We start from the raw sequence: 12,955 nt of genomic DNA on the forward strand, positions 1-12,955 counted from the left end.
CCAATTACCGCACATCAGCTTCCAATTGTTTTTAAGTCAAGCAAAAGGGCTCAAATTAGCACCAGGCGCCTGACAAATGTTCCCGTACAGCAGCGCCGCTCGCCTCGCATGGACGACCGTGTGCTATTATGACACGTTAGTTCACCCCTCGGACTTTTTTACTTTGCAAAACCACACTTCCAAGTTTTTTTTTTTTTCTTTTCGTTTTTTTTGTTGTTGTGAGGATTATAAAACAGTTTTGTCTGGGAACCTTCTTTCCAGGCTCATGTGAGCGCCTTTGTGAACTCATGAAATCATGCATGTCAAGACGTGGAAGCGGTCCAAAGAGTCTTCTTAGATAAGAGTGTCACTCTGAACCAGGCAGCCACCTTTGAGCCTGAGGGTGTTCTTTATTTTATTTTTTCGTTTTTTTTTTTTTGGTTTTATAAGATGACACTTCTTCTCATAGATGTTCATTTGTGCAAACTTGCATGCACAGCAAAGACTTGTGGGTTGATTTAACTCTTTGACTGCCAGACGTTTTCAGAAAAGGGATGCCGTGGGTGCCAGCCGATTTTAAGCATTTTGACTGATCTTTCAAGGTCCACAGAAAATGTTGTGTTTGGACTATGGAAACACACACACTACCAAATGAAAGATTGGACTCTCATCTTTCATCAGAAAAAAAAACTTTGTTTCTACCTTATTCCGTTTTTCAGTAATCAACAATAGAAAATGGTTAGTTTCACCTCTGTTTTGAAACAAACGTCTTTTAACGTCTTTGGCACTCCATAGAATTTTACTAAACGTTATTTAACATTTTTGGCAGTCAAAGAGATAAGAGGGGATGCATGGTTGTGGTTGCAGAAGACCACAATGTAATTGTTTAAGATATATTATGTGCATTTACCATAAACGTTCAGTCCAAAAATAGTTATTAGTTATCCTTTTGACTGTAAATAAGTCAGTATAGTGCAAACACACTATGGATTCGGAAACGACATATATTGCACATCGCATTCACATTGTGAGCCATTTATGTGCTGATAAGTCAAAATAAATGTTAAAATTGCACAATTATAGCATTAAACATTTAATGTGACACATGCTTGGCAAACGTGACTGAAGTTGACCATTTATGTTGGTCATGTTTTTGTTTGTTTTTTTATATATATATTTAATAATGTACACTGAACAATAATGTGTGGAACTGATGTAACTAGCAGGGAATATTAACTCATTCACTGCCATTGACGGCTATAGACGCCAAAAATTCATTTTAACTATTTCTATTAGTTTTAATCCCCCCCCCCCCCCCCCCGCCCCACTTTTGTTAACATGAGTAAAAAAAAAAAAAGAAAAAAAAGAGAGAACAGATATAAATTTGTGATTAATCGTGAGTTAACTAGTGAAGTCATGCGATCATTTTTAATAAAAAAATTTAGCCCTGAATTTTTTTATTCACTGCCATTGACGGCTATAAAAGTCAAAAAATCATTTTAACTATTTTTATTAGTTTTTTTTTCACTTTTCTTAACAAGAGTATGAAAACCTAGAATTTTGTTATTGTACATTTAGAACAGATATCAAATTTGTGATTAATCGTGAGTTAACTAGTGAAGTCATGTGATTAATTGCGATTAAAAATTCTAACCGCCCGAAGCTCCAATTTTTTAATAATTTTTGTTTTGTTTTTATGAATTTATGGCGGTAAATGAGTTAACAAAGAATAACATACACACGTCTTTATTTCTTTATTTATATTAGGGACTTTTAAACAGCTGCCGGTCAGTTTGTCAATAATTCATTTGATAACTTTAAAAACACGACTTGCTGTCGACTGAAAATGACATCACAGGTGCACAGGTAACGACCATTTGGTCATGTGACATTTGCAAACTGAGCATGTGATGTCATTTTCATTCGACAGCAAGTCGTGTTTTTAAAGGTATTAATTGTGCATGGAAAAATATTGAAAAATTCATTATAGACAAAATAGAAACTTCTTTCTGCTGAAAATGACGAAATGAAGCCTCCCTCCTCGCTCGTGTCTCCTTTTTCCATCAAAGAAACTAGGGGCGCTAACTAGCGAACCACCAGGCTTCTTGTTCTGCCTCTATTAGACGTTATTTTTCATGTTTCTCAGACGGGTTGTGACTCTGAAGGCAAATTCCTTGTGTGGTTTTTACATACTTTGCCAATAAATCTTTTTTTTTTTTTTCTGATTTATGTAAATATGCTAGAGTTCGCCAGAAGGCTTTGTTTCATCTGCAGCCTCTAGACAGATGATAAATATCACCCTAAAAGAATATGAATAAAAACTAAAGTACTATTAAGCTAAAATGTGATCATGCACACAAACAAAAGTGCTCAAATAAGGAAGAATGTAAACTAACATGGAACTATAACTAGTAATAATGTACACTAATGGCAATAATGACTTATAATTATATAATATAAATAAAAACTTGGACTAATGTACCTAACAGAGAAAAATATACACCAGCGGTTCTCCAATGGGGGTAAGTCAGATTTTAAAATAAATTTCAAATGAAGCATCCATGAAAACGTCCTTTAAAAATAATTATTCAATTATGTAAATATTTCGGAAAAATACAAGTTCCTAAAATGAATTTTTAAAAATACCTGATTATCCCCATAGCAGAATGGTTCGACCCAATGTGGTATAGGCCACCTGTCAATCATGTCAAAACTTTATTTAAAAATAAGTTAGTGATTTCTTTCTTTCTTTCTTTCTTTCTTTCTCTTTCAGCTATATCTTTTTAGGAGAGACCACTACACAAATGAAGTTCCAATGTTTGATAAATCAGACAATGATGGCGCAACACTTTTTAAATCTTTTCTGTTTCTTAACCAAAAATGCTTTGCGCTCGTGGAGGGAATTGCATGCAAACGAGAATAAATGAAACAACGCACACTAATGCTCTTTTAATGGCACAGCGTGCACAAACATGGACTAAAGTGGCAATAATGTACAGTACACTAACATGTAACAATGTACAATAACAGTGTCCAAAAAGTCTGAATAAAATAAGTAAGAGGGAAACTGAATAATGTGCATTAAGTGGGAATGGTGTGTACAAACAAGGAGTAATGTGCACAAACATGCAGCCAGCAAGCAAGTGTGCGTGTGCGGGCTTTATTGAAAGAGTTCCCCTCTCTCTCTCTCTCTCTCTCTCTCTCGCTCTCCCTTTCCTCCCTCCCTCCTCTCTCTCGCTCTCTCTCTCTCTCTCTCTCCCTCCCAGCCCAGGCAGCAGCAGCCTGGGTGGTCTCACTGCTCTCTCTCTCTCTCTCCCTCGCTCTCCCGTCCCTACTCTCTCTCTCTCTCTCTCTCTCTCTCTCTCTCTCTCTCTCTCTCTCTCTCTCTCTCTCTCTCTCTCTCTCGCTCGCTCCCTCCACTTTGGTGAGCTGTTGCTTAGCAGCTAATAATAGGCGATGTTTGCAAAGTAATTTGCCTCTTCCTCGGCCAATGGGAGCCGCGGCACTTTTCCATCAAAGCTCCCTTTTCAGGATTCGCCGAGAGGCGAGCTCGTCCAAATGTTGCCGCAGCGCGATCGGAGGTAGACGTGACGCGCGACCACCAGCAAGACCACCGCTACAACTACGACCAGTACTATCTGAGACGCTGTTTTCTTTTTTAGTTTTTCTTTTTTTTTTCTTGCATGTGTGTGTTTTTGAACAACTCCGAGATCGAATGACGACTGAAGGATCTTTACGGATTTGGGCGCATAATGTTGGGATGGAGTTTGGCGACTCGTTCGGCTCCGCGGAAGACTAGCCGGACACTTTCTTCGGTGCTCCTCTCCCATGTCGGATTACTGCGGCGCTCTGTGAAACCGCAGCCGCTTTGTGTGTCGCTTCGCCCCCCAAGCCTCTTCGGACCATGGCCTCGGATAGCGGGGTCCCAGGGGCCGGCGTGTTCGGAGAGTTCCCCCCGAGTTACGCGCGCTCCCGGCCGGCCGCCGCCGCCGCCGACGCCGACGCGCTCCGGAGAGCAAGCGGTTACTGCCACGCCGCTTTCGCACTTAAACACATTTCAAAGGTGATCATCCAGGATTTGGTTCGCAAGGGGAGCTTGAGGGTGGTTTGGGGAGGATATGTTTTGTTTTGTTTTACTTGGGGCCCCAAAACCAGCCTTGTGGGAGCCCACTTCCAAGAAGTCTCATATATGGATGACAAGGTTGGACTTTTTCATGTCAAGGTTTGACTTTTTAGTGTAGTTAGCGACTTCAGCATTAACTTCAAAGATTTTGAATAGAAGCGGGCTTTTTTAGTGTGTAATCCTTTACTGGGGGTCCCAAAACCAACCCTTGTGGAAGCCAACCTCCAAAAAGTCTAATGTATGGATGGACTTCACTTAAAACTTTATTGAACTTACAAGAATGAACTGATTTTGTTAACGAGTGCAGCTTTTTGTTAGTTTTAGAATGTAGTCTTACTGGGGGTCCCAAAACCAGTCCACCGGGAGCCGACTTCCAACTAGTCCCGTTCGTGTATGGACAACTGTACCAAAGAGTCAAACCTTGACATCACATTAACTTCGTCGAACTTACATGAGTTATGAGAATTTGTGCACAAGGCAGCTTTTTGTTGTTGTTTGGGGGGTTTCATGCAAATTTTAGTCCTAAACTGAGGGGGACATCCAAGAAGTCTCATGTGTGATTTAACAAGCCCAAAAATGCCAATCTCTGACTGAAGAGTTCAAGGTTTAAGTACCTGCTCAAACTATCAGTAGAGCACATTAGGCAAGCCAATCAGTTCCAAGGACCCTGGTATGGTTTTCCATTTATAACCGGTTTTGTTCTCGTTGAACTCAAAGGTGTGCTGTTGCACCCGAAACAGGTACAATGAAGATGGAAATTGTAGAAGGGGCTCATGGTTTCAGAACTATCAACTTCCCAAAAGAAATATAAAACGCTTGTATTGCTTGCTAAAGGATTTTCGAAGGGTTATCGACGAGCCGTGTTGTTCTAATGTCGCACATCCTGCTTTTCCCGTGCGTGCGTTTCTGGCTTCATTCAGCCTCTCGGAGCAGCACGGTGGGCTCCGCCAGGCTCTTGTTTGGAAATGCGGTGGGTCCTGTGAAGGAATTCACTGATTGAGTTTGATCTGACAAAGCATCTTTTCGGACCGCCCGGATGCTTGGATGCGTTTCAGCGCCGCGGAGAGGAGGGAGGGGGGGTGGGTGTGGATGGTGGAGAGAAAGAAACACAGCGGTGACAGTTGCAGCGCTCGCGAGGGAAATTTCAAGCAAATATGCGCACGATTTAGCGAGATCGATGAGTTGCAGGCTTGTTTTGAAGATGCAGAAAAGTTAGTAACCGGCTTGATTAATGTGGAACGCTCGGGACTTCCAGTGTGTAAATTGAAGCCATTCGGAGGCCCGATGTTGGCCCGCGACTCGTCTTTAATTGCGTTGCGTCATGGGAGATCCTGCCTCAGCTTTGGATCCGGTTCACGTGACGGATGCCGGGTTCCGACAGCCGCAGATTGCTCCTAAACTGCAGAATGTTGTCAAATCATGTGGAGTGTTGCCCTCCATGGAACCGCAGTTCAGCGTATAATGTCTAATAATGATGCGCAGCGATTGGCCGGCGACCAGTTGAGGGTGCGCCCCGCCTCTCGCCCCAAGTCGGCTCGGGTCGTCTCCAGCACACCCACGACCCAAGTTAGGATAAACAGAATAGAAGATGGATGGAGGGTATAAACAATGCTAGGGATGTGTGTTTGTTTACAGACTAGGCCTTCATACAGTTCTTGTCCTTTACCCAGGGGCATTTTAGACCCCTGGGGGCCCCAGGCAAGAAGGTTCATGGAGGCCCCCCAAAAACATTAACCAGGACGACAAATAAACTAAGCTATCTTTATACCTCTACTTTACTATAACTGAAAAAGTCAACCTGGAACCTGAATCCTCCATGTGGTTGTGTCCTCGATCAGGACCAATATCAGCCATCTATTGGGGTCCTCGACTAACAACCAGTCAGTAACAGCTAAAAAAAAAAAAAAAGGTCCCGTTGCAGAAGATTTGTGACATGTTGTCGTTGGAGTATCTAAACTGCAGTGCCATTGTTTTGTCACTGATATGGGTCATACATAGTCTGTCGTCTCACTGGGGCCCCTTCAGATCTGGACCCTAGGCTGTCCTTTTGCGAATCTGTTCTCCGCACCGATCGCCCCCTTCATATTACACAATCGTCACTGCCTTTGCCTCTGGCTAGTTCTGAACAGAAATCAAGGAATTAGGGGAGGCTTTGGTATCTGGCTTGTGGTTTACAGTGTACATCATAATCCGTCCTGACCTGTCCTTTCCCCTCCACTCTTCCTGTCCAGGGGAAGGCGGTAGGCCAGAAAGCCCCCCTGTGGATCCGCGCCAGGTTCCAGGCCCTCCTGTTCTCTCTGGGCTGCCACATCCAGAGGCACTGCGGGAAGGTACTCTTCATCGGACTCTTGGTTTTTGGCGCCCTCTCGGTGGGACTCCGAGTGGCCGCCATCGAGACGGACATCGAGCAGCTGTGGGTGGAAGGTGAGTTGACATTTCTTGGGCGAGGCCGCCGTGCTTCCCGTGTTGTTTTATTGGTCTCCGAGCTGTTTGGTGTTTGTCCCAATGGGGGCTTTTTAACGGTGATAGTGAGCTTGTGTCATCCCTGTTTATTGGGGCGGCACTTTTGGTGTCACGTTGACAGATTCAGTGTCTGTTTGGTTAAAATTGCAGGGAGGTCCTCAGTTTACGACGGAGCTCCATTACTTACGGAGGTGACGTAAGCCGGAACCACTAACCTATGGCAACGCAGTCGTAAAGTCACGATTACGGTAAATAATTGTATGTAAAACACTTCTACGTCATATATATAAAACAATCACGGCAATAAGTGACGGTGGTAACTGAACATACTTTCCTGTACCGTGTCATGGCGTATTTCTACGCTGCTGCACAAACTAGTTCATTGCGTTCATAACCTCGAAACGTTATGTTGAACTGTCTTAAAATTTGATGGTAGATAGTGGATAATCGGTTCACGGGCTAATTCTAAAAACACTTTAATGTCTTCTTCTAACAAAACAGGAAGTACGGTAGTAACTATTTGTGCCCTCTATGTATCCTTACACCAACTGCTGGGTCAAAATAACCCAATTTGGATCAAAAATTGGACCGAGGGTCAATTTGACCCAACATTCTGAGTCTACTTGGGTCAATTTGACCCGGCAATGGGTTGTTTTCTACAAAACAACCCATTGTCGGGTAAAGTTAGGTCAAATTCACCCAAGTAGCAGGATGGTCCCATTTTTGACCCAAATTGGGGGTTTTGGACCCAGAAATTTTAAGGGTGTATAGGATAGGTTGGTACGATATGAAGGGTAGGAAAGGGGGACGGGGGGCTAGGACAGACAGCTAGGTGTGGGTTGGAAAAGGCTATGACTGTTTTGTAAGAAGGTAGGAACCGCGAGCATGTGGGGTTTGAGTATAAATTGGACCGACTCTGTGACTTGGGTCAATTTGACCCAACTTTATTTTTTTTGTTGGGTTGGGTCAAACTAACTCAAGTGAATGGGTCGTTCCAATTTTTGACCCAAATTGTGTCATTTTTGTTTTAAAAGTGTGTAGTCTATCGCTAACATATGCTAACATGCTAGTAAAGTCATAGTTACAATAAATATTGGTTAGAAAATGACTTCTCGGCCATAAATATGAAACAATCAAATCTAAAACTGTCAGTTTCAGTGAGAACTAAGCATACCGTCTTTTGCCAGATGACCACATATTCTTACGCCGCCACACAAACTTGTTCATTGCGAAATGATCGTACGCCGGCACCGTCGTAAACCAAAGACCTCCTGTAATTGTAGTTACTGCGGCCCCTTAAATTGATTTATCAGTTGCTACTTTCATGAGACGCTGTCTATGTTTGAAACAAAGGGAGAATCTCTCTCTGTACTGCCGTGAGCTCAGCGTCGGGTCTTGGATGCGGATGGAGCTCAACTTCCCACAGCTGACGTCATGCTGGCGCTTCTTTAGGCAGCTAACTAGCTGAGACCGAAACCATCAGTGGCCTCAATTTGCATCAAGACACGATTGATGGATCAGCACTCAGTGCATTTACGCGGTCGGAATGATTTCATCACTGCGACCGGCTCATGTCTCCTGTCAAGTGGAAAGCGAACCGCGTCGCACCTCGCGCACGCTATCTCCCGTCCGGGCCGCCGCTGGGTCAACGTTATCTGCGCGTTATTTATTTTTTTTGCTGGGGCAGAAGCAGCTTTATTTGGTTTTTCACACTGGCCAAAATTCCTTTTAAACCCCCAGGCTTTCAGTGCCGGGGCTGATCCCTGCAGCAGATGGACTGTGTGAATGGTTAGCCATCTTTGAGAGAGGAGGAGGGTGCTGAGGGGGGGTGTCAGAACCCCCCCCTCCCTCCACACACACACACACACACACGCTCCCTGTGTGGTCCCTAACTATTCTTGGATTCCATTCAACAAGAGGCGAGGCAGGCAGGCAGGCAGGCAGCACCCCCCCCCCTCCCTCCCTTAAACCACCGCCTCCTGCTCTACCTCCTCCTCCTTCACGAGTAGAAAAAAATCTAAGTGAATGCAGCTGAAGTTTACCCACCTGTTTTGCACGCTCTAAAAGCGCCACAGCAGTTGGTGAATATAAACAGACCCTATAGGGCCTTTTTCGGCCCACCATGTCAGCATAGGAAGTTTGGGGGGGGGTCAAGCCGGCGCCGTCGTAGAAGTCGCACACACTCGATATTTCATAGTTAAGCCTTATTTGTCAAGATATATTCATTATCAACAGCAACAAAAGTAGTCCCTGTTTCTTTTCCCTTTCACTTCTTAATAGTGTCAAGATTCGGGATTACCTCTTGAGCTAATTGGCCAGGACATTTAAAAGAGATGTTTAGACGTTTGTGTGCCAGTTGTTTTGCTGTGGGACCGAAGGAAAGAAAGGGGCAGTGAGGAGGGAGAGTGCGACGGTGTGTGTGTGTGTGTGTGTGTATATGGGGGGGTGCTTGAAAAGGAATGCTGTGCCTTTAAGAGGCCGTGGCCATGTTTCTAAAGTTTCTGCCTGCCTTGTTTCCACCAATAGCCCATTCACAAAGCTGCTCGGGGCCTCAATGGCGAGTAAAGTGCTTGTGGGACAAGGAGAGGTTAGTTCTCGCACGCACAAATTCAAGTAAACACTCACACGGATGCACACAAACAGTAAGACAAAAGGATGCTGATAAGACGGACGATATCGCAGCGTGGGCGGCGGAGAATTTTGTTTCGGTTTTTGGAAATTGGATACTTTTAGGGGGGCTTGTGTGAGCGTGTGTCGACTAATAGTAAGAGCCACAGCAGTTGGATAAATGGGGCAGTGTGGAGCCTTGCCTCGTCACAATTTTAATAATATATAGTCAAAAGTCATGGACTAGAATTTGGAGTAAAAAAAAAAAAAGTGCTGCTATTTTGACCGTAAAACTGTTTTCTTCATTTAGGGTGTGATTTTACCTATAAAAGAATAAATAAAATGAAAAAATTCCAGATATTATTGTAAAATATAACATATATAAGGGAAAAAAGAATCAAAAATATACAGTGTTTTTAATACACTATTAATATTGTTAAAAATAAATATATTCATTTTTAAATCTTTAATTTCATGATTTTCCAGATATTGTAAAATATAGCATTTATAAGGGAAAAAATGTTCTTAAGTAAAAATATGCAGTATTTTTAATTTGCTATTAATATCGTTAAAAATAATTTCATTTCATTTTATTTGCATTCATTTACATTTATTTATTTTTTATTTTTTTAAATTCAATTATTTTTTGTTACATTTATTTAAATTGTACTTTAAATTAAGGTAAAACAAAGCTATATCCTATTTTCATTTAGCTTTTTCTTTAAAAAAAATGATTACAAATATTAAAAAATATAGCATTTTCAAAGCAATATACATACTTGTCTTAAATAATTAAAATGCTTTAAATTATGCAAAATAAAAATAAAAATGTCCCATTTATTAGAGTAACTTATTACATTTTTTCAACAACTATGGATTTTAACCTTTAAAATATATTTTATATATTATAAATTCTTTTCTTTTTTTGCCCAATTTTTTTTAAATTTCTTTCCTTTAAATTGTATTCACTTTATGTTGTTATTGTACTTGAAAGAATAAATAAAATAAAAATATATCAGATATTACAGTGCCGTATAGCATTTTCAAGAAAATATAAGGCAAAACATGGCATTTTTCGTATTGCCATTTAGAATATTAGTTAAATATAACAATCTTATTTCATTAAAATTATAGTTGTTAATATTGTAATAAATTTACTACTATAAAAAATAAAATAGTAAAATACAGCATTTTTTTGCTAAAATAAAATAAAAATAAAAATGTGTGTGCTTAAAATTTATTACCGTAACAAAATACAGATGTGTAATTTTTAAAACAACTTAATAGATTTGAACCACTTTTTTGCATCGTCACCGCAGTGATATTTTCGCAGCATGTTGTGAGGAAATACTATCACTTAAACCTAATCATTTTACACCCTTTCCTACTAAATGGCTCCGAAATGTCGTCGGAATGTGCTTGTTGAGGCGTCACAATCTTCAGGTCGTGACGCGTTGTTATGAGAAGCGTCCTCGCGCCACACACACACGTTCAAACTGTCATCTTTTGTCACCTCTGTCAGCCTGACTTGTGTCTTGAGATTCCGGACTTCCTTCCTCCTGCAAGAGCGGTCTTTAGTCTTCACACCTGTGCGGTAGTATCAGGGTGTTTAGTCTGATGAGAGATTTAAAGACCGCTGAGAAAATATGACACACACGTCCCGCATACCTTTGAAAATGCTGCACGTAAACCACATTTGCATAATGTAAACAATCATTAGCCCGCTTTCAAGTGTGAAAGTTGAGCTTGGCAACGTGTGACCCAGCCAGCCAGTATTGTCCTTGATCAGGGGAGTAATAGGTGGGGGTGGGGGGGGGGTCGTTAAAAAAAGAGAGAGATGCAGGAAGAGGAGAGACACCCAGGAGGAGGGGGGGATGGTTGAGACAGGAAGACTGGAAGTTTATGACTCGCTGACACTTTTTCGCCTTGCCTCGTCTCCTTTTTAAACGTCACAATTCTGTCAGTGGCGAGGTGTTGCTATTGAAAAAAAAAAAAAACATCTGTGGGAGTAAAAAAAAAAAAAAGAGGAGAGAAAAGACCTCAGTGTTTCTGTAGACAAATGCTTCCTAGCTGACTTTTAGGTGAGCCGTGACAGACGCGTTCAGTGATTCCAACTGTCCAAACACCAGAGCAGGGGAGAGAAGGCCGAGCAGGCGCACCACATGTCCCATAAAGACATTGAGAGAAATCGGAATTGGGGGGTTGGAAGGGGGGGGGGGGGCTTAAGACCGTAAACAATGTGCAGTACAATAAACTGGCATCCAAATGAGCCGTGATGAGAGAAAGAGAAAACACTTCTGATTTTGCTCAAATAAACGTCTTTTTTTTTTTCGGGGCTTCTAAACAACCCACAGCAGGTAAATGCTACAATTCATGGGAGCGCACACAGCGGCCCAGTTGGGACAGAGAAAGGGAGCTCTATGAGGCATTATTGGAGGTGAATAGTGCGCGCTGGGTTCCCCAGCTAGATAAATAAACTTCCCAGCGTTCAGGGTCCGAGACCTCACTGGTAGAGAGAACAAACAAGAGCAGAGTCAGCCTGGGTCACCTCCAAAAGTTTATTTCACCCCACACTTTTTTTCTTCTTTTTTTACACTCCATCCTTCAACTCGAGTCACGCCTTGCCCCCCCCCCCCAAAAACACATACACAGTCGGAGCAGGACCACCCCTCAAATAAACATCACATCAGGCAACTGTAGACACGTGTTAGTTAATATGACAAGTTTGTCTAAACACTCGACTTGCCCTTATAGATTTATAACAATCAATTATGATGTGAAGGCTTGAATAATTCGATCATTAAAAAAAAGAAGCAAAATCTCAGCCTCGAAAGCAGGGATATTTTTTTTTATGATAATGCTAATGCTACTAGTACAGTCACAAGAGATTGTAAAAACTGAGAATGGCCAAAGTTTGTTTTATTATTATAATATTATATATTTTGATTATTTCAAAAGATAAACTGGAACATGTACAACAGCACAATTGTCAACATAGAAGGTGACATACCAATATTAACTAATTCAATATTGCCTCCGCATGCAGACTTGCTAACTGGTTAGCCTGTTAAGAACATGCATCATTCGCTGACACCCATGTCACTCACCAGACCAGGCCCCGCCTTTTAAAGCTATACACGTTCTAAGTTCCAAATACTACATTAGAATGTGAGGGGGGTGATGCTAAGTTGCTAAAAAATAATAGCTGCACCTCGCTTGCTTGTTATTGGGTTTAATAATCGATTTTTAACCGATTACGCAATTTATTGATTCTGATTCAGAAAATATTCAGCTCCCGACTTGGTGTGTTGAAGGAGGCATGGCTATTTGACTACATTTTGTTCATTTGAAAATGAACTCATTCAAACCCAAAAACGTATAAATATGTTTTTATGCTTCACAAATTTATTTATACAATTTTTAAATGTTTTTTAATGCTAGAACATACAGAAGGCTTTGATGCAGCTTCTGAGCTGAAGAGGTTGCTTAAAGCAATGATTTAAAAAAAAAAAAAAAAGAGTATAAGAGATCAACCAGGGCCAGGTTTGTGAATAATGACTTAGCTATATTCTAATGCTAATTGCTGCAAAACGGAAACCGATACGAATATACTTGGTTTTCCTGATGAAAGACAAGACTATAATCTTTCTTTTGGTACGTTCCATTCTTGTATAGCAATAGAACAGAATATTCTGTGGGCCTTGCAAAATCTGTCAAAATCCAGTCAAACAGCCGAGAGCGAAGGGGTTGCGCTAGTGAAAATGGCAAGGGGTGAATGAGTTC

The 12,955-nt window shown here is 41.5% G+C and overlaps 1 protein-coding gene across 1 annotated transcript in view; it reads left to right on the forward strand.

Annotated features, from left to right (window-relative positions):
- The first annotated feature begins 3,492 nt into the window (after nt 1–3,492).
- ptch2 (patched 2) overlaps nt 3,493–12,955 on the forward strand; it is a 45,996-nt gene continuing 36,533 nt past the window's right edge. The window contains 2 exon segments of the mRNA XM_077559431.1: nt 3,493–4,042; nt 6,334–6,526. Coding sequence (XP_077415557.1) covers nt 3,884–4,042; nt 6,334–6,526 — 352 coding nt within the window. The 5' untranslated portion in view covers nt 3,493–3,883.

This window comes from Vanacampus margaritifer, chromosome 2 (genome assembly GCF_051991255.1).
Source record: "Vanacampus margaritifer isolate UIUO_Vmar chromosome 2, RoL_Vmar_1.0, whole genome shotgun sequence".
Taxonomy (NCBI): Eukaryota; Metazoa; Chordata; class Actinopteri; order Syngnathiformes; family Syngnathidae; genus Vanacampus; species Vanacampus margaritifer.